We start from the raw sequence: 27,629 nt of genomic DNA, 5'->3' as shown, positions 1-27,629 counted from the left end.
GTCTTTCGTGAGTGTTTCCTCGAGGATGTCGAACTTGGATGCCTGAGTTGCACAGCAGATGTCATCGGTGTAGATGAACTTCCTTGAAGAAGTTTCTGGGAAGTCATTGATGTAAATATTAAATAGCGTAGGAGCCAGAACAGAGCCCTGGGGGAGGCCACTTGAGACAAGTCTCCATCTGCTAGACTTGTCACCCAGATGCACCCGGAATCTTCTGTTTTGGAGAAGAAACGATATAGTGTTGGCCACCCATGGAGGCAGGCATCTTGAGATCTTGACTAGGAGACTGCGGTGCCAGACCGTGTCATAGGCTGCTGTGAGATCAACAAAGACAGCACCCATCTTTAAATTCTTCTGGAATCCATTTTCAATGTAAGTTGAGAGGGCCAGGGCTTGTTTGCAGGTAGATCTTCCCGGGCGGAAACCAGCTTGGGCGGGTGATAGGAATTTCTCTGTAAGAGGAGAAATATGTGACAGAAGCAGCCTCTCAAGGAGTTTGTAACACACGGAGAGGAGAGAAATTGGTCTATAGCTGGTGGCCAGTGTTGGGTCTTTCTTTGGTTTCAAAACTGCTATTATCTTTGCACGACGCCAAATTTTGGGCATAGATTCAGATTCCAAGATGTGGGACAGGAATGAAGTGAGCCACTTCTTTGCCGTGGGGCCCAAGTTAAGAATGAGTTCTGGGGTGATGTTATCATAGCCAGCAGCTGTTCCCGGTTTAACCCTCTTCAAGGCGTCTTCCAGTTCAGACAGTGTAAAGGGAGAGAGTTTTGGAGATGGACAAGATAAACGGAAGTGGGATGACCACTCATGGGAAATTTCTCTTTTCCAGACTGGGTCGATCTTAGCACGTCCAACTTGAGTTAGGTGACTGGCCACTGAGTTTGGAGATATGGGAGGATGGGAGACGGGAGGGGGTTGGCTACCGGCACCCAGACTGTGAAGAAGCTTCCAGGCCTTCCTACTTGAGTGGGTGAAGTTCAGACTCTCCGTGAGTTGTTGCCAGCGGGGTTGGCATGCTGCATCCAGGGAGGCAATGAGATGGTCAGCCACATCTGGGTCGCCCGACTCATCATACTGCTTTAGTAGTTGCTCGCATTCAGCATCAAGACAAGGCGTATAGTTAGCACGTCTCCCACGAGGAATGGCTTGGGAAGCTGCTTTGAAGATGGCTTGGCGGAAGCACCTGTAGGAATCTTCAGAGGGGATAGAGTTAATTGGAATTGCAGGAATAGATTTGTTGGTAAGATCACTGAATAGATGCCAGTTTGCTTTCCGAAAGTTCCATCTTAGCTTCTCCGAGCACAGAATCAGTGGGAGCTGGAGACCAATGTGGATGATAGCTGGGCGGTGATGACTGTGCGGGAAGATCTTGAGAACGTGTCTCGTAGCGGGAAAGGCTTGGCCGTTGACTGTGCTAATCCAGCACAGGTCGAGTGACGAGTCTTTATTCCATCTAGCACTGTGAAAAGAGCCTGGCTGTTTGGGATCGTATAATAGGGAGAGGTCATTCGCTGAAGCCCAGTCGGCTAAGATAGAGTGGAGGAATATCCCCAGTCTTGGTGATGACTATTAAAGTCTCCAACGTAAACGGCTGGGTGATTCGGGCTAGGCAGGACCTCATTAACCCATGAGGCTCTGGGAGGCTTATATACGTTGACGAGCTGAATAGTTCCAATAGTAATGGGCAACAAAAGGGAGTAAATAAAAAAAAAAAAAAAAGCACTACATTGTTTCTATCTCCTCACAGTACTATGCTACTTCTATGCACTTCAATCCTTTTCTTCCTTTCCTTCTTTCTTCCTGCCTCTCTTTCTACAGAGGCAGACACACCATAGCAGTGATGCTTCTTTCAATACAGTGGGGGCTGGGTTTGAACCTGGGTGGCGCACATGGCAAAGCAATGTACTATCCAAATGAACTATTTTTCTGGTCCTCCTTTCCCTTTGTTAATGAGTTGCCATGCATAGAACCCAGACATGTATGTGTACTACCTCTTAATTACATCCAGGCCCCCTAGTGCTTTTATTTAAATCGACTTATTTAGAACAATTCGAGGAAGCCCTTCACCACAAGCTAGACTGTCTTCCTCTGCCCCAGGCATACCCGCTCCAGCTCCTCCAATACACCAAACTCCCTCCTGTCTCACCACTTCTTTACCACTGTCCCCTCTTCTTGGAGTACTTCCTCAGCATGGCTCAACTTTTTCCAAATCTTTGCTCATACGTCTCTCCTCAATGAATTCTACCTGTAACTGCCCCATTTACATTGCAACATCCATCCCCCCACCTTGCCAGCATCTCTGGGACCCCTTACCCTGTTCTACTTTCCAATGAACCATATACTTGTCTTATTTATTTGCCACCAAGGTGATTGCTGGGGCTCAGTGTCAACACAATGAATCTACCACTCCCTGCACCCATGTCCCTCCTTCCTTCCTTCCTCCCTCCCCCAGTTATGACAGAGATGGAGAGAAAGAAATAGGGCAAGAGAGAAGAGACACCTACAGCACTACCCTACTACTTGTGAAGCTCCCCCCCATAGGTTGTGCCACTGCTGGCTTCCTACTTGTGTCGTTTATTATTTTATCTCTCTCCACCCCACAATAGGATGTACTCTAAGGGTTGGATGGTGGTACACATGTTATGCACAAGACCCATGTTGAAGCCCTTCTCCCTACCTGCAGGGAGAAGTTTCATGAGTGGGGAAGCAGTGCTGCAGGTCGGTCTCGGTCTCTCTCTCTCTCTCCTTTTCCCTCTTAATTTCTCTCTATCTCTGTCCAATACATAAATAAAACTTTATTTTAAAAATAGAATGTATTCTCCATGAAGGCCTGGGTTCCATTTTGTTCACTGATATCTTGGTACCTAGAACACAGCCTAGTTCATTGCAGATAATCAACAAGCATCTAGCTAATGACAAGGCTAGCTGATTGCAAGACTTACATACCTAGCTGCCATGCCATTTTCTTTTCTTTTTGGTCACCAGGGTTATCACTGGGGCTCAGTGCTTGAATTGCACTATTCCGTTATTCCCACTGGTCACTTCCTCTCCACCCTCCCAACACCTTTTTTTTTCTTTTGATAAAGGTGAGAGACAGGTCAAAGGGAGAGTGAAGCTGAGAGAACACACACTTGCAGCACCACTACTCAGGAAACTTCCTCCCTACTGGTGGTAACTGGGAACTTGAACCTCGGTCATCATATTTGGTAATGTGTACACTCTATCAGGTGAGTCACCACCAGGCCTTCAGTGTAAGGAGGCAGGAAGAAATACCTCCCCACCCTCCGTTTTGTTCAAGAAACTCAGTCCTAGATCTTGAGACCTGCCCACCAATTTGTAAGCCCTGTCACCATTTCCCCTGGAAGGTTCAGGACACCTACCTAACACCCCAACTTATGAGAATGGCAATCGATAGCCTGAGTATTGGCAGACATTTGCTTATCAGGATGGTCCTGGGCCAAGGGTTGGGCAGAGCCCAGGGAGAAAGCACACACTATGCCCAGTGCCCTCTGTGAGGAGGTATCTGTTTCAGCAGTAAGGAAGCCTGGCTTCTCATTACTTATTTTGAGACAGCCTCCTGGATCCCCATCCATTACCCTCGGAAACTGTGGCCTAGCCTTCACTATGCATTGCCTGGACCACTGCACCAGCCTCCAGTCTATCCTGCCCACATGACCAGGTGATTCTCTGTGAAACTCCTGTAACCATATGGCACCTTTTTATCAAAACCTTGGTAGCCTCTCCTCCCATTTGGGATAATGAGGAACTCAAGGATATGGAACTAGACAGACCCAAGTGAGAAATGGCTGTTTGATTACTAGCTGGATCACCTTGATTTGACACTTTCTTTAGGCTGCAGTTCCTTTGTAATATACCTGAATGTGTATATATGAGTGCATGTGCAAATGAATTAGGACTGTCAGATGTTGGTGACTTCTGGTCACAGCAGACACATTAATCAGTGTGGCACACTTCTCTGCCTAACTCAATCTCAGCCCTGAGCTGTAAGGATCAGAGATGACATATAGTTTCTTTCTTTTTTTTTTTTTTTTTTGCCTCCAGAGTTATCACTGGGACTTGATGCCTGCACTACCAATCCACACTGCTCCTGGAGGCTATTTTTTCCCTTTTGTTGCTCTTGTTTATTGTTATTGTTATTATTTTTATTGTTGTTATTGATGTTGTGTTGGGTAGGACACAGAGAAATTGAGAGAGGAGGAAGATAGACACCTGCAGACCTGCTTCACCACTTGTGAAGTGACCCCCCCAGCAGGTGGGGAGCTGGGGGCTCGAACCAGGATCCTTACGCCAGTCCTTGCACTTCACACCATGTGCACTTAACCTGCTGTTGCTCAGCCCCCAACATAAAAAGTTTCTTTGCAACCTCTGCACATGATATATTTTGAGGATCCTCTCAGCCCCAGCACTGTGGGAACTGGCAAGGCCAATCTGATGGGAATCTCTAATATAGTAACCAGAAGATGGTGCAAGAGCTAGGTCTAAGGGGTGGAATTAAGAACAGACTATCTTGTAACTATTATATACCAATGAAATAAAAAAAAATAATAAAAACGAGAGAACAGACTGACTGTGGAATTTTCTTTCAGGCCTCCTTTCATGTGTCTATGGATGAGGAATGAATCAGAAAAGAAACTTGGGGAGAGAAGAGTTCTGGGGAACAGGTGAGGGGACAAAGAAGGGAGGGCAGAACATTCTATGACTTGAATAGAAGTTGTGTGGGGCATCCTGAACGCAGGTCTCACAACAGTGATGGAAAGTCTGAGACACAGGGAGATGCTGGGCCCCTCTAGAAGCAACAGTAGAGTTCAAACTAGAACTCAGGACACCTGAGCAATGAGCAAAGGTATTCCCCAAACCAGGTACTTATTCCAGGCTTGGGAGTGGGAGAGAAGAAATGCAGCTGGCAGGAGTGGAGCACAACTAGGGAGCCCGCCACCAGGCTTGTGGAAGCCCCTGGGTGATGTCATAGCTTGCCTTGTGATTCAGAGGGAGTGGGAGAGAGCTCAGAGAGAGGCTGGGAAGGGAGAAGGGCTAGAAGCTGAGAGGGAAGATGGGGGAGAGAGTTGGGGAGAGAACAGAACTGAGGGAGACAGATGAAGATCAAGATGGTGGAGAAGCAGAGGAGAAGCTGGAAAAAAGGAATGGAGAAAAGGAGAGAGAGAGGGGAGAAGGCACAGAGTAAGAGAAGAGAAGGGAGGAAGAGGTGGGAGTACTGCTGTTCTTTTTCCCCTCTCTCAGAGGTGGAGAGGAGACAGGATAGGCAGGCTGAAGGTGCTGGCCCACTGTAGCCCTTCCTGGGAAAGGCCACTTGCAGGGGACAAATGGCATGTACGCATAGCCAAGCTGCTGCTGCCCCTACTACCCCAGCTGGAACTGACCCTGCCTCCCAGTCACCTGCCAGAGCTATTTCTGGAATGTGGAATCTGGGTCAGGAAGGGGGAGGAAGGGAGGGAGGGGGCGGCAGCTTCAGCACTGGCAGCTGGGAAGCCCGCCAGCTCTGAGTGGGTTGGGGGGGGGGAAGCTTTGTGCTTTCAGGTCCTCTCTAGAAAGCCTCCCCTCTTTTAGGCTCCCACTGCCACAATAACCCTCTCTCCTCATACCCATCTCCCATGGCCCAAGTGTGCACATGTCATGTGAGTGGCAGTTCTTATAACTCTTAGCAACTTGGGGGCTCAGAACAGCCCTATCTTAGGGCTCTTCGCTCCTTGAGGGCAGACACAGAGGAGGAAGGCAGCTTTCTGAGCAGGGTGACGGGCAGATGGGCTGAGTGAGGTTGTGCCTGCGTGGAGGAGGGTATTATGGTCAGGACTGCTATGATGGTTGTCCATATTTTAATGCTGATTAAAGATGCTATGTATCAGCGGGGGGGGGGGGGTAACTGCTGTTCACAACACAGACATAATTGAATTATCTACTTATGACAAATTTGGGACAGATGGCTGTAAAGGATCTTATTCTAATAAAAACTGTACACCGTGGCAATTTCTCAACAGATGGCAGTGAAGTGTCTTGTGGGGGCAGTGCCCTTTCCTAACCAGCACAGAAATACCACAAGGGCTAGGTGTGCCTCTAGGCACAGGTGTGAAAATCTGGTGGTTTGGTTTTCGTTTTCCCTGAGAAGCGGGCAGACTTACTTGCTGAGTATAAGGGATCAGATGGTGGAAGAGTGAGGAACAGTGTCACACTGTGGCGACCTCAGAAATGTGGGAACATTGTGGTCCGGGAGGTAGCGCAGTGGTAAAGCTTTGGACTCTTAAGCATGAGGTCCTGAGTTCGATCCCTGGCAACACATGTGCTAGAGTGATGTCTTATTCTTTCTCTCCTCTCCTATCTTTCTCATAAATAAATAAAATCTTTAAAAAAAAAAAAAGAAATGTGGGAACATTGCTGGTGCCTCTAATCTGTGCTTCCCTCACAGGTCTGGAAAGGGGCATGAGCCCTGAAGGAGACACATGGGTATGGGAATGCATGCATAGTTCACTCATGCATGGCATATATGACAGCAGTTCTTATATGTAGCTTACATGTGTGGTAAAATACACCTTCTAGGTTTGTGTAAGTAAACTCTATGGTGTTTGTCTAGCAAAGTCACTTAGCCATGCACTTCCTAGCAAGTATTCCTGTCAAGCAACTTATGACTAACTTGAGAACAAATGGATTTGGGAAAGACAGTTACCAGGTAAAATGTTAAAAGCAAAAGGTAGTTCCTTTTGGTTACATTTGATAAAGACTTAAAAGAGAGAAACTCATAAAAGAAGTAGAAATGGTTACAGGAAAAATCTATAGGGAATACAGAAAACCCCAAAACATGCTGAGTTAGAAAGCACATCTGCCACTCCAGCTTCTCTAGCTAGTAAATCATTCTCAAACTAAGAATGAGCCCAGGGACAAAGACCAAACCAAGGTTATAACCAGCTAAAATACAGCATGTGGTCCAGATAAAAACCAAAGGTGGAGTTATATTATCTCTTATTAAATAAAGTTCTAAAATAATAAGGTGTCATGTAGCAGACACTCAAGAGGGCTTCTGCAAAGCTTAAAGACCTGACCCATAGAAGACTGGTATACCTAAAGTGGTCATGATTGTGAGTCTAGAGAGATGGGCGTGGCTCAGAAATAATGATAGCCGAGGCTCCTGGCCATGGATTTAAGTGAAATCAAGTACACAGAAAATCCACAAAGCATTTAAGGTTGGTGCATGGTCAAACTTAGGTAAAAGGACTGAAAACCTTTACTTTTTTTTTTTTTTTTTTAAGTCTGGCCAACCTGGGAAATGGTGTAGGGGGGAATACAGGGCTTGCACTCTTTTTTTTTTTTTTTTAAACTTTCATTTTGTATTGTTTACCAGAGCACCGCTCAGCTTTGGTGTATGGTGTGGGGGGATTGAACCTGAGACTATGGAGCCTCAGGTATGAGAGTCTCTTTGCCTAACCATTATGCTATCTACCCACAGCCCAAGTACTCTAGAGCTTGTACTTCTGAGGCCTCAGATTCAATTTCTGGTGATGCCCTGGTGCTACTCTCTCTCTAAATCATTCTTAGAAAGATTACTAAAAACAGACCAGCAGAGATTAGGCTAAGAAAGCTGTGTAGCTGCTCCATGTAGCTGATCCAAAAAGGCACATTCCCCAATCTTCCTTTCAGAAGAAGGGAAGAAAAGGCTATGGAAAAGGAAGGACTTTCAGAAAGCAGAGCTAAGAAATGTCCTTTAAGAATAAAGGATGAAGGGAGTCGGGTGGTAGCGCAGCGGGTTAAGCGCAGGTGGCACCAAATGCAAGGATCCTGGTTCGAGCCCTGGCTCCCCACCTGCAGGGGATTTGCTTCACAGGCAGTGAAGCAGGTCTGCAGGTGTCTATCTTTCTCTCCTCCTGTCTTCCCCTCCTCTCTCCATTTCTCTCTGTCCTATCCAACAACGATGACACCACCACCACCAATAATAATAACTACAACAATAAAACAACAAGGGCAACAAAAGGGAATAATAATAAAAAAAAAGAATAAAGGACGAGGGGGGCCAGGCAGTAACGCAGCGGGTTAAGCGAACATGGAGCAAAGCCCAAAGACCCGCACAAGGATCCTGTTCAAGCCCCCGGCTCCCCACCTGTAGGGGGGTCGCTTCACAGGCGGTGAAGCAGGTCTGTAGGTGTCTCTCTTTCTCTCCCCCCCTCTGTCTTCCCCTCCTCTCTCCATTTCTCTCTGTCCTATCCAACAACAACGATATTAACAACAACAATGATAAACAACAAGGGCAACAAAAGGGGAAAAAAATGGCCTCCAGGAGCAGTGGATTCATAGTGTAGGCACCAAGCCCCAGCAATAACCATGAAGGCAAAATAAATAAATAAACAAGCTAATAAAAATGTTTAAAATTAAAATTTAAAAAAGGACTAGAAGGTACAAATTGGGCTAATCAGGAGATGTTCCCCAACACAGAGTAATCACCCACCACTGGCCCAGAAGGGTTCAGAACCCCCATGCATAGGTAAGTCTCTGAATTCCCGTATTACACCTGCCTGAACAGGAGTGTGAACTACAGTCATCCTGTCCCTATTTTACCAACACATACTGGGGTGTGTGGAGAGGAGGGGATTAGAAATGGAAGATCACTGGGGCTGGGTCGTAGCGCACCAGGTTAAGTGCACATAACATGAAGTGCAGACCAGTGCAAGGGCCCTTGCTCCCCACCTGCAGGGGAATTGCTTCACAGGCAGTGAAGCAGGTCTACAGGTGTCTATCTTTCTCTCTTCCCCTCTGTTTTCCCCTTCTCTCTTCATTTCTCTCTGTCCTGTCCAAGAACAACAACAGTAACAATAACAGCAGCAGTAACAACAACAATGGAAAAAGATGGCTGCCAGCAGTGCAGTCACCAGCCCCATCGATAACCCTGGAGGAAACAAACAAACAAACCAATGTGGTAGATGACTTTCTTTTTAAATTTCAGGCCATTCAGAAGAAGATACAGATCAAGATATTAGATGTTATATTTGAATTATACTTTGATGGTGTTAGAGATACATTTTTTTCTTTTCTTTTCTCTTTTTTTCTTTTTTTGCCTCCAGGGTTATTGCTGGGGCTCAGTGCCTGCACCATGAATCCACTGCTCCTGGAGGCCATTTTTTCCCCCTTTTGTTGCCTGTGTTGTTGTAGCCTTGTTGTTATTATTGTTGATTTCGTTCGTTGTTGGGTAGGACAGAGAGAAATGGAGAGAGGAGGAGAGAAAGACAGACACCTGCAGACCTGCTTCACCGCCTGTGAAGTGACTCCCCTGTAGGTGGGGAGCTGGGGGCTCGAACTGGGATCCTTACACCGGTCCTTGCGCGTTGCGCCACGTGCACTTAACCCACTGTGCTACCCCCTTTATTTCTCTTTTTAACCTATTGAATAGGACAGAGAGAACTTGAGAAGGGAGGGGGAGATAGTGAGGGAGAGAGAAAGACACCTGAAGACCTGATTCACCACTTGTGAAGCATCCCCCCTGCAGGTGGGGAGTGGGGGCTTGAACCTGGGTCCTTGAGCATGGTAATATGTGCACTTAATTAGGTGCACCACCACCCGGATCTTGATATATAACATCTTTTGTATGGATGGGATGTGAGTAAATGTGGTCTAGAGAGTAGAGTATAGATTGAATCACTGACCCTGATTTTTTACCCCTCTACTTTTTTAATTAGTAATTTAATATTGATTTACAAAATTATGAGATAGCAGGGGTATAATTCCACACCATTCCTAACACCAGAGTTCTGTGTCCCCATCTACTCCACTGGGAACTGCAGCAGCTCTCCCAACGTCAAAGATGTGGGCTATTTCTGTAACTATCTATATGTATTTGCCCATTTTTTCCTATGCTCCTGCCTTATCTTCCTTTCATTTAAAAAAATATTTTGTTTATTTATTATTGGATAGAGACAAGGAAAAATTGAGAGGGGTGGGGGAGATAGAGATGGAAAGAGAAAGAGACAACTGCAGCCCTATTTCACCACTGGTGAAGCTTTTCCCCTGCAGGTGAGGAGCAGGGGCTTGAACCTCGGTCCACGTGCACTGTAATGTGTGTGCTCAACCAGATGCATCACCACCTAGCTCCCCCTTCTCTCTTTTTTTAAAAAATTTTTTTATTATCTTTATTTATTTTTTTATTTTTAAGTATTTTATTTATTCATGAGAAAGACAGGAAGAGAGAAAGAACCAGACATCACTCTGGTACATGTGCCGCCAGGGACTGAACTCAGGACTTCATGTTTGAGAGTCAGTGCTTTATCCACTGCACCACCTCCTGGACCACAATCTTTATCTCTTTATTTACTGGATAGAGACAGCCAGAAATCAAGAGGGAAGGGGGTGATAGGGAGAGACAGAGAGACACTTGCAACACTGCATTCCCCCTGCAGGTGGGGACTGGGGGCTCCAACGTGGGTTCTTGTGCACTGTAACATATCCGCTCAACCAGGTGTGTCTTCTCTTCCTTTCTACACCTATTACTACTTCCGAATGTCCTTTCTTTTTACACCTCTTCTCTCTCTGGGTCTGGATGGAGTTCAGATGGAATTCAGAGCCCTCTGGTCATCTTCCCCTAACACTTCTCCCCTTCTGGGGGTATGGACCAAAATTCTTTTTGGGGTGCAGAAGGTGGGACTTCTGGCTTCTGTAATTGCTTCTCTGCTGGTGTGTTTTTTACTTTCTTTCTTTTTCTCTTCTTTTTCATTGTTGTTAATGTTGTTATTGTTGTTGCTGTTGTTGGGTAGGACAAAGAGAAATTGAGAGAGGAGGGGAACACAGAGAGGGGGATAGAAAGATACCTGCAGACCTGCTTCACCACTTGTGAAGTGACCCCCCTGCAGGTGGGAAGCTGGGGGCTCAAACCGGGATCCTTGTGCCGGTCCTAGCACTTCACACTATGTGTGCTTAACCAGGTGCACTACCACCCGATCCCCTTTCTTTTTAAAAATATTTATTTATTTATTCCCTTTTGTTGCCCTTGTTGTTTTATTGTTGTAGGTGTTGTTACTGATGTCGTCATTGTTGGATAGAACAGAGAGAAATGGAGAGAGGAGGGGAAGACAGAGGGGGAGAGAAAGATAGACACCTGCAGACCTGCTTCACCATCTATGAAGTGACTCCCCTGCAGGTGGGGAGCCAGGGGCTCGAACTGGGATCCTCATGCCGGTCCTTGTGCTTTGCGCCACCTGTGCTTAACCTGCTGCACTACCACCCGACTCCCCCCTTTCTTTTTTTAAAGAAGAAGGTGTGTGTGTGTGTGAGAGAGAGAGAGACAGAAAGAGACAGAGACAAACAGACAAGAGCATCACTCTGGCACATGGGATGCCAGGGATTGAACTTAGGACACCTCATGCTTGAGCATCCACGGCTTTATCCACACTGTACCATCTCCTAGGTCACTTCAGCCCTCTCTGTATCCATGCTCTTTGACATCTTTATATTTTATTATTTTTTTACTGTGGCATCAGGAAATGAAATCAGGGCCTAGTACATATTTGATACTGCAAATGACTTCCCTGGTCCATTGCCTTTTCTTTTTTTCTTTTTAAATATCTTTATTTATTTATTGGATAGGAACAACCAGAAATTGAGAGGGAAGGGGATGATAGAGAAAGAGACAGAGACACCTGCAGCCCTGCCTCACCACTTGTGAAACCTTCCCCTGCAGGTGGGGACTGGGAGCTTGAACCTGGGTCCTTATGCACTGTAATGTGTGCACTCAACCAGGTGCGCCACCACCCGACCCCCGTTGCCTTTTTCTCTAATGTGGCTCCAAGAATGAACCCAGGGCTTTGTGCTTGTGTGACACCACAGAATAGCCTACCAAGTCCCAATCTTTCATTTATTATTTTTCTTTTTTCTTTCTTTCTTTATTTTTCCTATTGTTGCCCTTGTTGTTTATTGTCATTGTTACTGTTATTGCTGTCATTGTTGGATAGGACAGAGAGAAATGGAGAGAGGAGGGGAAGACAGAGAGGGGGAGAGAAAGATAGACACCTGCAGACCTGCTTCACCGCCTGTGAAGTGACTCCCCTGCAGGTGGGGAGCTGGGGGCTCGAACTGGGATCCTGATGCCGGTCTGTGCGCTTTTTGCCGCGTGCGCTTGACCCGCTGTGCCACCGCCTGGCTCCCCATTCATTATTTTTCTAAGAGGAGAGATGAGAAACACCAGAGCCCTGACTCCGCATCCATAGAACTCCCCCAGTGCTATCCATGGTATTCCCAGGTGGTGAGGCATGAACTCTAGCAGGTGGACTATCTTCCTCCTGAACACCCTCTGCCATCTCAATGAAGGTTTATTACACAAAGTAGGAGGCTACTTGTCCATACCTTGTCTTAGTCATATGACTTGCTTTTTAGCAGGACTTGAGCAGATAAGGTGCAAGAAGAGGTCTTGGCATGTGCTCATATCTTCAGGTTGGTCTTTTGTGCTTGTGCCATCACCATGAGAAGATCCTCTGAATAGGTCATTGACCCTAGGAGGATCCTTTGACCTCAAGAGGAGGATAAAGTAAATACCTATGGAGCTGAGCTTTCCCAGCTGATTTTTTGTTGCATCACACCAAGCTTGTGATTGTTTGCTATGCAGCTTTAGTGTAGCAATAACTGACCAGTACAGAGACCCCAACAGTTCTGGGACATGCAACCCCTCACCCAGCCTCAGCCCATTTGTGAACGACTGGGGTTGGGGGAGGGTGGTTTATTTGAGGGTTTATTTGAAGACGTCTGCTGAGGTACTGTATGCAGTCCCCCACCTCTCAAGCCTAGCTCAAGTTTACAGAACCTCTCACTCACTGTCCCATGATCTGCGGAAATCATCTTTGCCTAAAACTGTTATGGTAGAGTGTGTGTGTGTGTGTGTCTGACAGGGCTCCAAATGCAAGGAGCCTTTGCCTGTTTGGAGACCTCTAAGATGGGAAGGCTGGCAGGGCTACCTGTGAAAGCAGGCCTAGGTGTCAGAAGATAATGGGAATGTGAAACACAGGTGTTGGGATATGCAGACTATATACACCTGTAGCCAGGACCATATGAAGATTACATACACCTTCAGCCAGGACTGTTGAAAAAAAAAAAAGCCTGACTACTTGAGAGAAAACCATAAGGTTCTGAAGGTAGCCAGAGACATCTACAAATTCCCACTTGAGACAGGCAGTTGTGAAGGAGAGCTGACAGGTGCACAGGAGGATGGGGCAACGGAATTAAAATCACACTGTATTTTTAAATCCCTTTGCAGTTTCTTCTTCACTTTTCCCCCTTTCTAGCTTTCACCCACTGCTCCATTAATAATCCTTTCTTACCAAACCCACTGGAGTTTGTGCACAAAATACCTGTTTTATGACCAAAACAATAGCCTCCTTCTGGGAGACTAGGTGACAAGTTCTAGGGGACCTTTTTAAACAGTAGCAAAAGCAGGCTGTAGTAGACCAGCTGTACTTTCACTGTGCCATGCTTTCACCTGGGTTATATGGTTCTCAAGCAAGGAAGTAGGGCTGGGATCGTCTTCAGAGGTTTCTGACCAAGGTGCCTTCCTGGCAGGGCTGAGCTCCCAACAAAAAGAGGCTGACTGGGGAGCAAGGGGCATCAGATGGAGAAGCTGAGGGGGAATAAGAAGTAGTGGTCTGGAGGGGGTTGTCCCCTACCAGGAAAGAAGGCACCATGAGGGCATTGCAGTATAGGAGAAACTCCAAAAGTGCCACCTGGCGTAAAACTGGCATGTGGCATCTGTCACACAGCTCCAAATCCATAAGGACTGAGGTGGCCAGAACTACATTTGAAATGAGGCCATTTACTACCTGGAAACAAGACTGTTCCTTAAAATCTAAAAGTGACTGGAATAGCTCAAGCTCTGCCCAGCTCTCACCCACTGTTTAGAAAGGCAACAGTGAAAGAACATGGTTCTTGCTCTGACCTCTGTAAAGACCAGCTCATTCAGCCAGTAAGCTGGTTTTCTGTGCATAGAATATCCATGAGATTCACATTCCTCCATTTACAACCAATACCAATGGAGCACATGAAACAGTAATCTGTCTTTACGTTAAAGCCAACCCTGCTTGCCTCTGACTGTCAAAACACACACACCCCAGCCAAACAACCAAACAAAAACCACACAAACCCCAGAGACAAGCCTGCGAATCAGTAACCACAGCCACTACTCGTCAGCTCCTACCTTATACCAGGGCCAGCCTAAACACTCAGCAGTCTTTCTTCATCTTCCCTCCAGCTCTCTGGGGTTTGATTTAAGCCTCAGTTGACAGTGGGGAAACTGAGGCTCAGAGAGGAGAAACTACTAGTCAGGGTAAGCTCACAGCTCTCCCTAATAAAGCAGAAATTGTGCTACGAGTGTCCTTGGTTTTGATTTTCTTCCCTTGCTCTGTCACATGAGCTACTTCCCCTACCCTCCTCCTGATTGTGAATTCGAGAAACCTAGAGAGCCTTTCCTCTGCAGGCCCCACAGGTTTGTCCACCTACACTAATTCTAACAAGTAGTTAGGCAATGCGTCCTCTGCAGGCCCCACAGGTTTGTCCACCTACACTAATTCTAACAAGTAGTTAGGCAATGCGTCCATAAGTCTACCAGCAGGTGGCACCCGAGCGCCCCACAAATACCAATGAGCTCCATCCACGCTGCCCCATAGCACCGTGAGGCCCCACTTCAGCTCCATTTGCCTGCTGATGGGAAATTCAGCCTCAAGGCCTCTTGCTTTTTCTCCTTGATCACCCTTCCAGTTCTGGCCAGCCCAGAACAGGGTTTCTTCCCAGAATTTCCCTCCAGCTGTCCCCACCCCAGAATGGTTCCTGGAGCCGTGTGGCGCAAAGAAATAAAAAAGGCCCCCACCCCACTCCCACCCCGTGCCGTGCAGACTCACTTGGAAGCGTGCGACTGTTGCTGAGGCTGCCGGTGCTGGGCGGGGGGGAGAGGGACTGCAGGGAGACGCTGTCCTCCTCCTGCGAGCAGCCCGCCTGGATGGCGCGCAGGTAGCTGTGGCTGCGGGAGCGGAAGTAGCTGGGCAGCTGCAAGTCGAGCGTCTCCGCCGCCGTCGCCGTCGACTCCGCTTCGCTGCAGACCGATTCGCAGGCGGCCTCGTACTGGTCGCTCAGGTCGGCCTCCCGCACCTGTCCCGGAAAAGGCAGAAGTCAGGGACCGGCTCTGCTCGCTCCCTCCCAAGGGAAGGATGAGTGCCTGGTGGTCAGCTCTGCCGCGGGGCTTCAATTCACCCCACCCCCACCCAGCTCACTGCGTGTATACAGCGGGCAGGGGAAACTCTTGCAAATACACTGCTAGGGGAAAAAAGAACTAAAATAAATGAAATATACAGTTCTCACCTCCACGTCTCAACTTTTCCATCTCTAAAATGAAGAGGGGTATTTTCTAGAATATTAAGGAAATAATGGGGGGGGGCAGGTGGTGGCACACCTGGTTGAGTGCACGTTACAATGCACAAGGACCCAGATTTGAGCCCCCAATTCCCACCTGCAGGGGGGGGGGGAGAAGCTTTGCAAGTGGTGAAGCAGTGCCGTAGGTGTCTCGGTCTCCTTATCTCCTCCTCCCCTCTCAATTTCTCTGTCGCTATCCAACAAATAAAGATAATTAAAAAAAATTTTTTAAAAATAAAATAATGGCTTGTGTGTCCACACTGATCAATTGATATCTCCAGTCCTTGGGAAAGGAGGCTGTGTGTGATTAGTAATGTGCATGCTGCGAGTCAGGGTGGGGGTGGCAGGACTGCATTTAAGCTCCAACTCCCTCATATTATTACAAACTGCAGGGCAGTGTGGGGAGGACACTGGACGAGGTTGCAGGTGAGGAAGTGGCAAACTCTACTAAGTGTGAATTTGAATATTAAGCTAGCTCTGACGTGCAGCACAAATACTGGGGAGGGGTCCTGAATGAGGCAGAGTTCAGAGATGAAGCCTGTGGAACCATGTGGCAGAGAGAAAACAAGGGGGGGGGAAGGGGCGTGGCTCTGAGGAGTGATTAGTGATGTGTGCGGCCAGCAGCAATGAGAATGGCCATATGGCAGTCAGGCACCACTGTACACTGAGCTCAGCCCCATCTAGATGGTTCCAAGGTGTCCTTCCAGAAATGACAGTCTGAGATCCTGCAAATCTTCAGCTGGGGGTGAGCACAGAGGGGGCATCACCATACAGACACTATCCAAGGGGCCTGGAAGGGCCTGTCTGACCCAAGTCTCAGGCCGTGTTCAGGACCAGGATCACAGAATGTAAGTTGAGATGTCTGGTAGGTCCAGGATAGATTGTGGATAGAAGTCCCTAAACCCCGTGGGGAGGAAATGATGGAGGCTGTGTGATGTCAGGTACTAATATTAGCATACCTGGTGTGGGGGGCTGTTTGACACTGCACCAGAAAAAACAACCTGGTTGTTTACCCAATTGGAAAGGTTTAAATCTGTGCTGCCCAACATGGTAGCAATGTGTGATTCTTTAGGATTAATTAAAATGAAATAGTAAATCTAGTTCCTCAATCATATTATCCACATCTCACTGCTCACAGTGAAATGGAGCTAGTGGATTATCGAACATTTCCATCATCAAAGAAAGTTCTATTGGACGGCAGCAATGAATGTAGGTCACGTAACATACTCAAACTTCATTTGGAGTGGGTTTTAGAGAGATAGGTGCTGATCCTGTGAAGCTGCAACCTGCAGTGATGCTGAGAGGGAGGCCCTTGTGACAGTCATGGGCAACAAGATCTTACTTTGGGGCTGCAATTTCTGGAACTAGACCATCAGGGTTTCAATGGCAGGCCATCATTTTCTCACAATATGAATGTGGGCAGCTCATGTACCTGCTCTGTGCTGCAGTTCTCCCACCTATAAAATGGGGATAATTATAGATCATATAACCCAAACTTCATTGCCAATCACTGTCAAGATTAAATGAGATGATTCGTGTTGTGTGCCTAGAATAGTGTCCACAGAGTAAGTATCTGGTGACCGGTAGATTTATTTATTTATTTAAGGAGGTGGGGAGTGAGAGAAGGAGAGAAGGCTGGGAGAGGGAAATGGAGGAGGAGAGAGTGGGGGCTGGGGAGAAAAAAACAGCAGCACAGGCAGTATCAGGGGTTGAACCTAGCAACTCATTCATACTAATCTTCTGTTCTGCACTCTGAGACATCTTCCCAGTTACATTTATGCCTATTATTCCTCCATGGGGTAGGGATTTGTAAATGTGGCTCAGATGTTCCCAAGCTCTAGAGGGTGTGGGTGTGGGTGTGTGTGGTGGGGGCAGAAAGTCATCTGGTTTGTGTTATTGGAATGTGTGTCACTGAGGATACACTGTGTGCAGGGCATTACCTGGTTGTTTTATATGCTGACATATCACATTTCTGCCATGAACCTACTGAAAGTTAGGGGAGGATTAGTTCACCTTGTCCACTCAGGGCTCCCCAAAGACCTTCAGGAATAATGTGCTCAAGGGTAACTGAGATGTGGGGGTGGTGGGGGATACAGGAGACATCCATAGCTGTATCAGGAAGTGTGGGATCGACCCCAGTTTTGAACCTGTTGGGTATATGACCTTGGACAAGTCCGTTGCCCACTCCTGACTATATCAAGGGGTTGAGCTCAGAGCACCTTTCTGAGCCTATTTTCTAGTCTTGTACTGGGGTCTGGTAGGGAAGAGAAGACACTTCCTGGGGTGGGACATGTATGCATGGGAGGCGGGCACCTGAGGATAGCTGGACTGGCATGGCCTTCCCCAACTTCTCTAAAAGTAAGAAGTCTCTGTATTCATCCCAATGCCTCACTTCTTATTTATTTCTTTATTTTTATTGCCACCAGGGTTATCAATGGGGCTCAATTCTGACACTAGGAATCCAACATGCTGGGTGGTCATTTCCCCCCTTATTTGATAGGACAGAGAGAAACAGAGAGGAACAAGGGTAGAGTTGGGGCAGACCTGCTTCACTGCTCACAGAGCAGCCCCCCTGCAGGTGGGGAGCAGAGGTTTGAACCTGGGTCCCTATGCATGGTAACATGTGTGCTCAACCAAGTGTGTCAATGCCTGCCCTCTCTTAGTGCCTCACATCCTTAAGCTCTTATTAGAACTGGGGGGCCTAGCAGTGGCTCACCAGCTTAAGCGCACAGGTCACCATGCACAAGGATGAGGCTTCAATTCCTGGTTCCCACCTGCAGGGTGAAAGCCTCACAAGTGGTGAAACAGGCCTCAGGTGCCCCTTTCTCTCAGCAGTCCCCTTCCCTCTCAATCAGTCTCTGTCCTATCAAATAAATAAAGTTAAAACAATTTTTTTTTGAAAAAATAAGATCTTGTTGGAATGCTGGAAAGGAGAGAACTCATGAGGGGGGCGGCGAGGGCCTTGGGGGGGGGGGCGGTCAATACTGCTAAACCTCATCCCTTAAACCTGTCCATACAAAAAAAAAAAAAAAAAAAAAACAGTTCCTCCAGGACTTTCCTTGACTTGGGAGAATCCAATGAGGAAAAAAGCCAGAAGACTGTCAAGGTGTATGTTCTATTATCCGGGAGCTATTTCTGACCCTATTCAGAGACCCTCGTCCATCCCTTCCCATTGCTGAGAAGCACCACTTGAGGCACAGGGAAGGGAAGTGACAGGGAAGGAGGGTGAAGACAGTATCATCAATCTCAACTTGACTTTCACTGGAGGTCACCTTCTTGGTCTGTTTGTACCTGCCTAGGCAAGGGGTTAGGACCACTCAGATACCAGGTCTAAGACCTAGTCCTGGACTCTGGGATTGGGTTACGAGGGAACGGCAAACATACTAACCTGCTGATCATGGCCAAACAACTGGGGGATCAGGGAGGCCTGTCCAAAAATCTGCAGGAAAGAGAGGGGCATGGTTATGGGAGGTTAAGGCTGGGAACTGGGGTGCAGTATTCAGGCTTAGGTGCATGAGAACTGTTCTAACTTCCACCCCAGATGGGTTGAGGTGCAGCTGTAAAGAAGTCTCACTTGGCTTCTTCCGGGGTTGGAGACATACTCCTTCTGGGGCTGGGCACTGCTAATCAGTTATTTACAAGTCTTTCAATTGGTCTGGCCTCTGGGGCCCTGATGCCCTCTCTGCTGCTCTCACCAGGGTGGGCAGTTCACCAGAATCTACAGATCATGCCCAGACCCCAGAGCCTTCTCTGCCCAGGACAAGACCTACACAGTCCAGTGCTTGGTGGGAGGGGTTAATAGAAGATGTGCTGGGGTCCCAAGCTTGGCTAATTCCATGGCCTTTTTGAGTAGCCAGAGGATAAGAGTGTGCAGGTGCCAGGGCTAGGCAGGGGATAGAGCTGGGAGATGTAAAAGGAACAGACAGACATATCCAGAGAGAAATGTGGAATGAAACACCCTATAATCAGAGAAGAATGTTCAAGAGGGGAGATAGGATACAAAGAGCAAAACAGAGGGAAATGGACAGAAACAGGGAGACAAACACCATCCAGCTAAAACCTGTGTGTCCTCTGCCATATGCTGGGGACACTGAGGGGAACAAGACAGCAGGGTCCCTGTCTGCAGGGAGCATCCAGTCTCAAAAGGGAGACAGACATGAAGTCAGTAAGTACACAAGCACAATTCTAGAGAGTGGGAAGTGCTTAGAGAACATGAGTCAGTGCCCTGGAGGCTCCTTAGAAGGTAAGAGCACTGGTGTATTGCACCAAAGTAAAAGACTCTGGGGTGGGTGGGTGGGTGAGGAGAGAATTCAGGTCCCGGAACAGAATGACAGAGGGTCTAGTGGGAGTTGTATTGTTGTGTGGAAAACTTAGAGATGTTATGCATGTACAAACTATTGTATTTACTGTGACATGTAAAACATTAATCCCCCAATAAAGAAATTAAAAAAAAAAAGAAAGTAAAAGCATGAGGCCCTCTGAGTAGGTGACCATTGAGCTGAGGGAGGTCTGAAAGGCAGGGAGAGCTAGCTGTGCACAGATATAAGAGACGAGTGCTCCAGGGAGAGGGGACAGCAATAAGGTGAGTGTGGGGCAAGGAGGAGGAGTGTTGGCTGAGGAGCACAAAAGAGGCCAGTGTGGCTGAAAAGGATGTGATAGCAAGTTGGAGATTAAGTTAGAGGGAAGCAGGACTCTGGTTGTCAGTAGGGGTGAGGTGGGAGCCATGGAGGGTTTGGAGCAGGGGCATGGCCATGATCTGATATATATAGTCATTGCTAGGGCTGACTTGATTTCAGATATATGCAGAGATAAAGAGACAGAGAGTGAGGAAAAGACACACAGCACCAAAGTTTCCACTATCTAGGTGAGCTATTTTGCTGGTCCTCACTTGCATTTTTTTTTTTTTTTTTTTACAAGCTCCCTCCAGTTACTGAGGACAGACAGAAGTTGGCAAGCATTCAGACCAGGGAAACTGTCCAGATGAGACTTGGTGGGGCCTGGATGAGGGTGACAGGAACAGAGGTCCCTAAGCTGGGGCAATCCACCCTTCCCCCAGTCTGAGGTTAGTTTCCATGGAGTCTGGGAATGACAGAGCTGAAGGTGAGGGCTGAGAGAGAGATGGGCCAGTCCAGGGGTAATGGCGTAGAGGAAGAGCTAGGACCCCAAAGTCTTCTGGTCCTAAGCAGCCCATATGTCCTGGCCATGCTCACAGTGGGACCTGTGGCCAGTTTCTGCCTAGCGAAAAACTGGTCTGCACCTGGTTATTTACTGCTCTGTGCCACTACCAGCAGGTCTCTGCTCTCTAAGGGCCTCACTGCCCCATATCCACCATGAAGGCACCCCTGAGCTTTGGCTGGGGTCCACAACTGTCTGATAGCCTCAGATCCTTGCCCAGCTTTTCCTGCTTCTAGCTGAATGATGTTACCTCTCTGAGCCTCATTTTCTTCATCGATGAAATGGGAATATGGATCATAAGGCCCACACTAGAGGTGGCTATGAAGGCTTAAGGAGCCAGAAGTCTAGCCCTGTAAATTCAACTTCCCACTGAGCAGGTGGGGCACAGAGGTCCAGAGGAGGGAAGCAGTTTGCTGGAGGTCACACAGTAAGATAATGATGATAGCCCCTTTGCTGAGCACATTATGCTCATCACTCATTGATTCCTTATAGCTCTTTGAAAGAGCAGTGATTAGTCGGGGGTAGATAGTGTAATGGTTATGCAAAGAGACTCTCATGCTTCAAAGTCCCAGGTTTAGTCCCCTGCAATACCATAAGCCAGAGCTGGGCAGCACTCTGGTTCAAAAAAAAAAAAAAAAAAGGAAAAGGAGTGATCATTTTCCTGTGGCAAATCAGGAAACTGAGGCTCATGGAAGGGCTAACATGTCCTGGGTTCATATCGTCAGTGACAAGACTGGGACTCAAAAGGCAGATTTCCAGCTCCCTCCCACAGGGCCCCCGATCTCCAGCAGTAGTGCAGGCCCTCCCTGAGGGCCCGTGATTGGCTTTCTAGTCACAGGACGGTTAGTGGGGCAGAGACACACACACACAGGCAACTTTGACCACAAAGACCAAATAGAAGCAGAGCACAGACATCTGGGGAGTGTTTGAGGGGAACTGGGTGTCTATCCTGGGGAGTCAGGGTTCTCCCAAGCCCACTGACCATGTGGCTGCCGCCTGCCCTCACCTGGCTGATGCAGCTGGAGTCATTGAGGCTGTCACTGACGGGATTGTAGTCCTCTTCCCAGCTGGGACATTTGGAGGGCAGCAGCATGTCCACTGAATCCAGGCGGTCCAGACTCCTGGTAGTGGTGGGAATACAGGGGGTCAGCACACCCTTTGCTCAGCATGGGATACTGAGGCCCCGAGAGGAGAAGACAGGAAAAAGTCATCAAAGGGGAGATGGGAAGATGGAGTCATTGCCAGCTTGGTTAATGTAGCTGGGGGGAAGTAGGGAGAAGCTCCCGTTTTCCTGAGTTTTTGAGACCAAAGGATGTAGACTGTCCTCACCTGTCATGCTCATTCTAGCCTTAAGGTGGCAGCACATGCTTGCTTTTGATGGTAAGCTTTTGGCCATGCCAACCAGCACTGTATCTACAGCTCCTCTGCAACCAGGTTGGGGGGTGGGTGGGGTGGGGTGGGGCGGTGTGGTGGTGTGTGTAGGTGGAGCAGCACTACTCTAGGAGACTGGACCATGGAAGTGGTTCAAAGTCCACAGACTTTGGGCAGTCTACAGCTTCCCAAAGGATACCTGGCACCCCTAAACCACTTGTTCTATGGCTCCTGACTCTTGAATCTTTCTCACCTCCATCTGACCCAAACTTCCTTCCACCACTGGATAAGGTCCAAGCAGCCAATGGTTTAGACCCTTGGCACAGAAGATTGGAATCCAGCATCCTCACTGGATGTTGGATGAGGACGCTGGTTTCCTCACTTGTGGGGATGTGGTGAGGGGTGATGTGGACTGAAGAGGACCAAGGTGAAACAGCCCAGCATGAAGCAGGTGCTAAGAGATGAGTGCTTTCTTTCCCCGCCTACTGAAGAGCTGTGCTCCCATTTTGCTCACCTCTCTCACCCCAGTGTCCACTGGTCATTCGGAGAGTAGTAGAATAGTAGAAGGGGGAGTCTTAGAAATAATCCAGGGGGGAGTCGGGCAGTAGCACAGTGGGTTAAGCACATGTGGCGCAAAGCACCTGTGTAAGGATCCTGGTTCGAAATCCCAGCTCCCCACCTGCAGGGGAGTCACTTCACAGGTGGTGAAGCAGGTCTGCAGGTGTCCATCTTTCTCTCCCCATCTTCCCCTCCTCTCCATTTCTCTCTGTCCTATCCAACTACAACGACATCAATAACAACAATAATAACTACAACAATAAAACAACAAGGGCAACGAAAGGGAAATAAATAAATATTTAAAAAAACTAAAAAAATTTTAAAAAGAAATAATCCAGGGGCTAGGTGGTGGCGCACCTGGTTGAGCACACGTTACAGTGCTCAAGGACCTGGGTTCAAGCCTCCGGTCCCCACCTGCAGGGGGAAAGCTTTGCAAGTGGTGAAGCAGGGCTGCAGGTGTCTGTTTCTTTCCCACTCTGTCTCCCCTTTCCTCTTGACTTCTGGCTGTCTCTATCCAATAAAAAAATAAAGATAATTTTAAAAAATTAGAAAAAAAAAAAAGAAAGAATCCAGCTCATTCTCCTCAAAGACTGGGAAATTGAAGTTCAGAGTTGGATGGACCTGGGCCTGGCTAGTGATGTTCTGGACTCCCGCCTGGAGGCTATTCCCAGCCAGGGAAACTCCCGTTTTCTCAGAGTGCAGTGGTGTGTGCCTGCATATGTGCACTGCGCAATACACCCCAGCCCACTGATACCTGTCACTTGTCCCATGCTCTTCCCTCCATGAGAATCCTAGGCTGCCACCTCCATGGATCCTTGGCTCCTGCCCCAATACTTAAAGAACTACTACTAAGCATCTTCTTCTTCTTTTTTTTTTTTTTTAAGTTTATCTTTCTTTTTAAAATTTTATTTATTTATTTATTGTTGGATAGAGACAGAGAGAAATTGAGAGGGGAGAGAGGAAGTAGAGAGGGAAAGAAACAGAGAGACACCTGAAGACCTGCTTCACCACTCGTGAAGCTTTCCCCCTGCAGGTGGGGACCAGAGGCTTGAACCTGAGTCCTTGTGCACTGTAATGTGTGCGCTTAACCAGGTGTGCCATTGCCTGCCCCCCCCCAGTTTGTTTCTTTTAACTCATCCAAGCCCTTACTATTTGTTTCTTATGTGTTTTTGTTTCTTCTCACCCTCCTCCATGAACTCTGTGTCCTCTTTTCTAGGCTTCACCTACTTTATACCTCATCTGACAGATTTCATGATTTTCCTCTCAGCCTTCCTTTCTGTTCTACCCCCCCCCCCCCACAGTAACTTCTGCAGGTGAAACTCTCTTTTTCTTTTAGCCACCAGGGTTATCACTGGGGCTTGGTGCCTGCTTGATTCCACTGTTCCCAATGGCTATTTTTATCTTTTTGATACAGGGTGAAAGATAGAAGAGAGGAAAAGAGAAAGAGAGTGACAGAGAGGAAGGACAACTGCAACACTGCTTCATCGCTAGTAAAGCTTCCCCCTGTAGGTGGGGACCAGGGGCTTGAACCTGGGTCCTTGTGTATGGTAACAATAGTAACAATGGTAACGTGGGTGCACTATCAGGTGAGCCAACCAACCCCTCTCTCTAACATTTTAATTGCTACTTCCTGTGTATGTGCATTTTGTTTGTTTATCCTTTCACTAACTCTTCCAAGTCTTATAGTAACAGAGGGGCCTGAATGGTGGAGTTCCAGGTAGGATGAAGGAACATGCCTGTCTCCCTTTGCCTTTTGGGTCCATGCCCCTCCTAGATCAGAGGCAGAGGCTGTTCTGATCTTTCCCAGGCAGTGCTGGTCTAAGTAGGCTCATCAAGGGCAAAGCTCTTCAACCCCAAGATGTGGGTCCCCTGGGGCAGTTTCCTTGTGGGAGTGGCACTTATCTGGGATGTGGCTCCAGTGGGCAGGGTTTACCTGGGCCATGTCCCTAGATTCTCCTGTTTTATCAAAGGATGAAGCTCACCTATATTCAGGACCCACTGTAGGGGGTTGATGGGGTGGTCCATGAATTGGCAGGGCTCTTCAGAGTCCACCTGTCACACAGTGCCAGTGCTGTGGGTCTCAGGGGCAGGGCTCACCTAAAAGTGGGCTCACGGAGGGGACATGTATCTTTGTGGACACGAGTTCATCCAGATGTGTGGCTGGAGGTGGGATTCATCAGTGGGGCTGGGCTCTTTAGGGGCAGCCAACAGGAGGTGTGTGGTTCCCAGAGGTGGGACATACTTTAATGGGATTGTGGGGGCTGGGGAGCTATGCTATTTTCCTGGGGAGAACTTCCTTCAAGGGGAGAGGCTTCAACTCATCAGGGTTAGTCTGTGGGTGGGGTTCTCACAGGAGCACCGTTCCCTTTAAGGGAGTGGCTCACTCTGGGAAGCAGTCTCAAATGTGGCCAGGGCTTTTGACAGGAAGACCAACCCCAAGGGGCGGTGCTCCCAGGGGTCCTGGACTCACCAGTGAGCCGAGACCTCCTGGGGCTGGATTCAGACCCCCAGATTCTGCCAGAGGCGGGGCTGGGGGGGGTAGGGCCTAACTGGAGGCAAAATTCTAGGGGGGCAGAAGCTGCTAGCTCACCTGCGTGGATTGCTCTGCTCTCCCAGCGACTGCTGCGTGGCCCTCAGGTAGCTCTGGCGCCGCGCTGCTGTCTTGGGTGAGGGCTTGGGGCTTCCACCGGACTCATCGCTGTCCTCGTCGCCCATGGCCTTGATGTAGCTGCCACTGCGCATGCGCCGGCACGGGATGGGGCCCTCGCCGGAGGGTTCATCACGTGGGGACAACAGCGTGGTGCTCCACTCGCCGCCGCCACCAGGAACCTAGGGGTGGGTGGGCAGGTTCAGTGAGGGTGGTCCTCAACTTTTCCCAGCCTCAGCCTATAAGGTGCCACTCCCTGGCTCTGAAGCACCCATGTTCTGCATGTCAGAGAGTGGGTCTTTCTGTGCAGAAGCTGCACTGAAGCCACCCAAGCAGCAGAGCGGTGCCTGGAACCTGAGCTCCAAGGCCAGCGGTGCCACTGGGTCACTGTGGATGTGCCCCAGCAAAACTGTCCAGGACCTGTGGCTGCAATGGCCTCCACTGAAGCAGCCCTCCTGAGCATTCCAGTGCCCATCACTTTCTCTGTCATCTCTATCGATGGTCTATGAGCCCACGGTGCCAAAGAACAGGCTGAGAGAAGTCCTCCAGGGCCTTTAACCTGACCCTGGGATGGGGAAGTGGTGAGGACAGGTCAGAGGGCCTTATGTCAGTATAGCCAGCATTTTCAGAGTTCATAAGCATTCTTTCTCCCACAGATGGGTAAAGTGAGGTACTGGGGTAGTCATGTGGAGAGCTCAAAAAAAAAAAAGTCTGGGTGGGGGTCAGTCAGTGGCATACCCCATTCAACACGAGTGTTACCATGCACAAGGATACGGGCTCAAGGACCTGCTCCCTACCTGCAAGGAGTAAGCTTTATGAGTGGTGAAGCAGGCCTGAAGGTGTCTCTCTCTCCCTATTCTTCTTCTCCCTCTCAGTTGTTCTCTGTCCTATCTAATAAATTTAAAAAAGAAAACTAAAAATTAGAAAAAGGTTGACTTCCCATATGAATCACTTCTGGAAGGGGGACAGTGAGCAGCAATAAAGGCAAGCGAGAGCACACCTGTGAAAGCATCCCTGGTTTCTAGTGGTCATGGTGGCTGAAAGCAACCCAGGGGTTTCCTTCTGCCTATCCTTGCAGCCCATCTGTGCCAGCTGCTCCTGGGCAGCACACAGCCTGCACTCCTCCTGACCTAACACGCACACTGACAGGTACACCCAGTGGGTGTTTCACCTCATGACGAGTTTGAGCATGCATCTATCAATACATCCCCACTGCAGCTCAGAGCTAACACGCCTCGCCAGGTATACGTCCCACACAGCAAGCACACCCTTCCCACACACACCCGTCCCACTAAGGATGCATGCCAGCAGCCACTTCACCTTGTGCACACACCTCAACTCACACACACTCATACAACCCTCCTTACACATATACTGCATGGGGGCATGGTCCTGCCTCACAGTGCTCTCATCCCTGGGTACACAACCACACCCTCACCTGGGCACTTCACCACAGGTGCCCAGACTGCACACAGGTATGGACTGCACACAGCATACTCATTCTTCACCATGCACCAGTGCCCAATGCAAGGCTACACATCTTCTCAGAGAGGACTCCAGCTGACTCCCTGTAGCCTTTTATAAACACACCCCTGCCCCTTCTAGCTGACTTCCCAGCTAGCCACCAGGGTCTGTACATTTTACTCCTCCAAATTATTTACTAGTCCATTCTACCCTTCTCTACCTGTCCTTTTGGAAGGTGCCCATGAACATCTCTGCTCAAAAGCTGTTGGTGGCCGAGCCTGCACTCACCCATCAACCCTCAGCCAGTACGGCAGCACAGGTCCCAGGGCCTCCAAGGTCATCCTTTCATGATACTCCTGAAACATGTCTACATGATCAGCACAGACCATTTTCAGAGGGAGCCAGGCCACACAACACCCTCTCTGATGGTTCCAAATAAAGGAAGTCAACAGAGATCATAAAGTCCTTAAATATTGGGTTGTCATAAAAATCATGGCCAATTTTTCTATGATTTTCTTTGCAAACATCCTGACTTTTCTGACAACTCAGTATATGAGATTTCTTTTCTCCCTAGTCTTGCTGTCTTTGGGATTTTATACAGAATAGCAAGAAGCTTTTATCTGACTTTGATGTTCACCTGGTTCCCACAGGCTAGTGGGGCCTATGCTGCCCAGATGAAGCTCTTCCTATGTACAGAAGCAGTGTATTCCATCTTGATGGGGACTGGACCCCCATGTCCTGTATTCCCACTCACAGCCTGGACTCTGCCTTCCCACAGAAACCAGTTCACAGTTGCTGACCTTGCCCATGGCAGCTCCAGGGGAGCTATAGTGGCAGAGAGATGTTTAAGCCTTGCTACACTTTCTAGGAGTGTGGCCTTGGTACCTAGTAAGTGCCTAAAAAATGTGAGCATTTTTATAAAGGCCAGTACCAGGACTAGGCTGGGGCCCTGGGCTCCTGCAGCCTCTCCCACTGTTCCCCATCACTTTGTTCGCAGGGCCTTGAGTATCTGTGC

At 48.4% G+C, this 27,629-nt stretch overlaps 1 protein-coding gene across 4 annotated transcripts in view; it reads right to left on the bottom strand.

Moving 5' to 3' along the window:
* The window catches only part of DLGAP4 (DLG associated protein 4), a 234,834-nt gene that overhangs the window by 78,595 nt on the left and 128,610 nt on the right, over positions 1 to 27,629 (bottom strand). For 3 of the 4 annotated variants that reach the window (XM_060189385.1, XM_060189392.1, XM_060189379.1), the window contains exons 4-7: positions 25,094 to 25,332; positions 21,581 to 21,695; positions 18,788 to 18,838; positions 14,892 to 15,138 (exon numbers count right to left, since the gene is read on the bottom strand). In XM_060189385.1, the coding sequence (XP_060045368.1) occupies positions 14,892 to 15,138; positions 18,788 to 18,838; positions 21,581 to 21,695; positions 25,094 to 25,332 (652 nt within the window). Of the gene's footprint in view, positions 1 to 14,191; positions 14,211 to 14,891; positions 15,139 to 18,787; positions 18,839 to 21,580; positions 21,696 to 25,093; positions 25,333 to 27,629 lie in introns of those variants that run through there. The other variant, XM_060189436.1, reaches the window with a different exon arrangement.

The sequence above is a fragment of the Erinaceus europaeus genome, chromosome 1 (genome assembly GCF_950295315.1).
Source record: "Erinaceus europaeus chromosome 1, mEriEur2.1, whole genome shotgun sequence".
Taxonomy (NCBI): domain Eukaryota; kingdom Metazoa; phylum Chordata; class Mammalia; order Eulipotyphla; family Erinaceidae; genus Erinaceus; species Erinaceus europaeus.
This window is presented reverse-complemented; position numbering and strand designations above follow the sequence as displayed.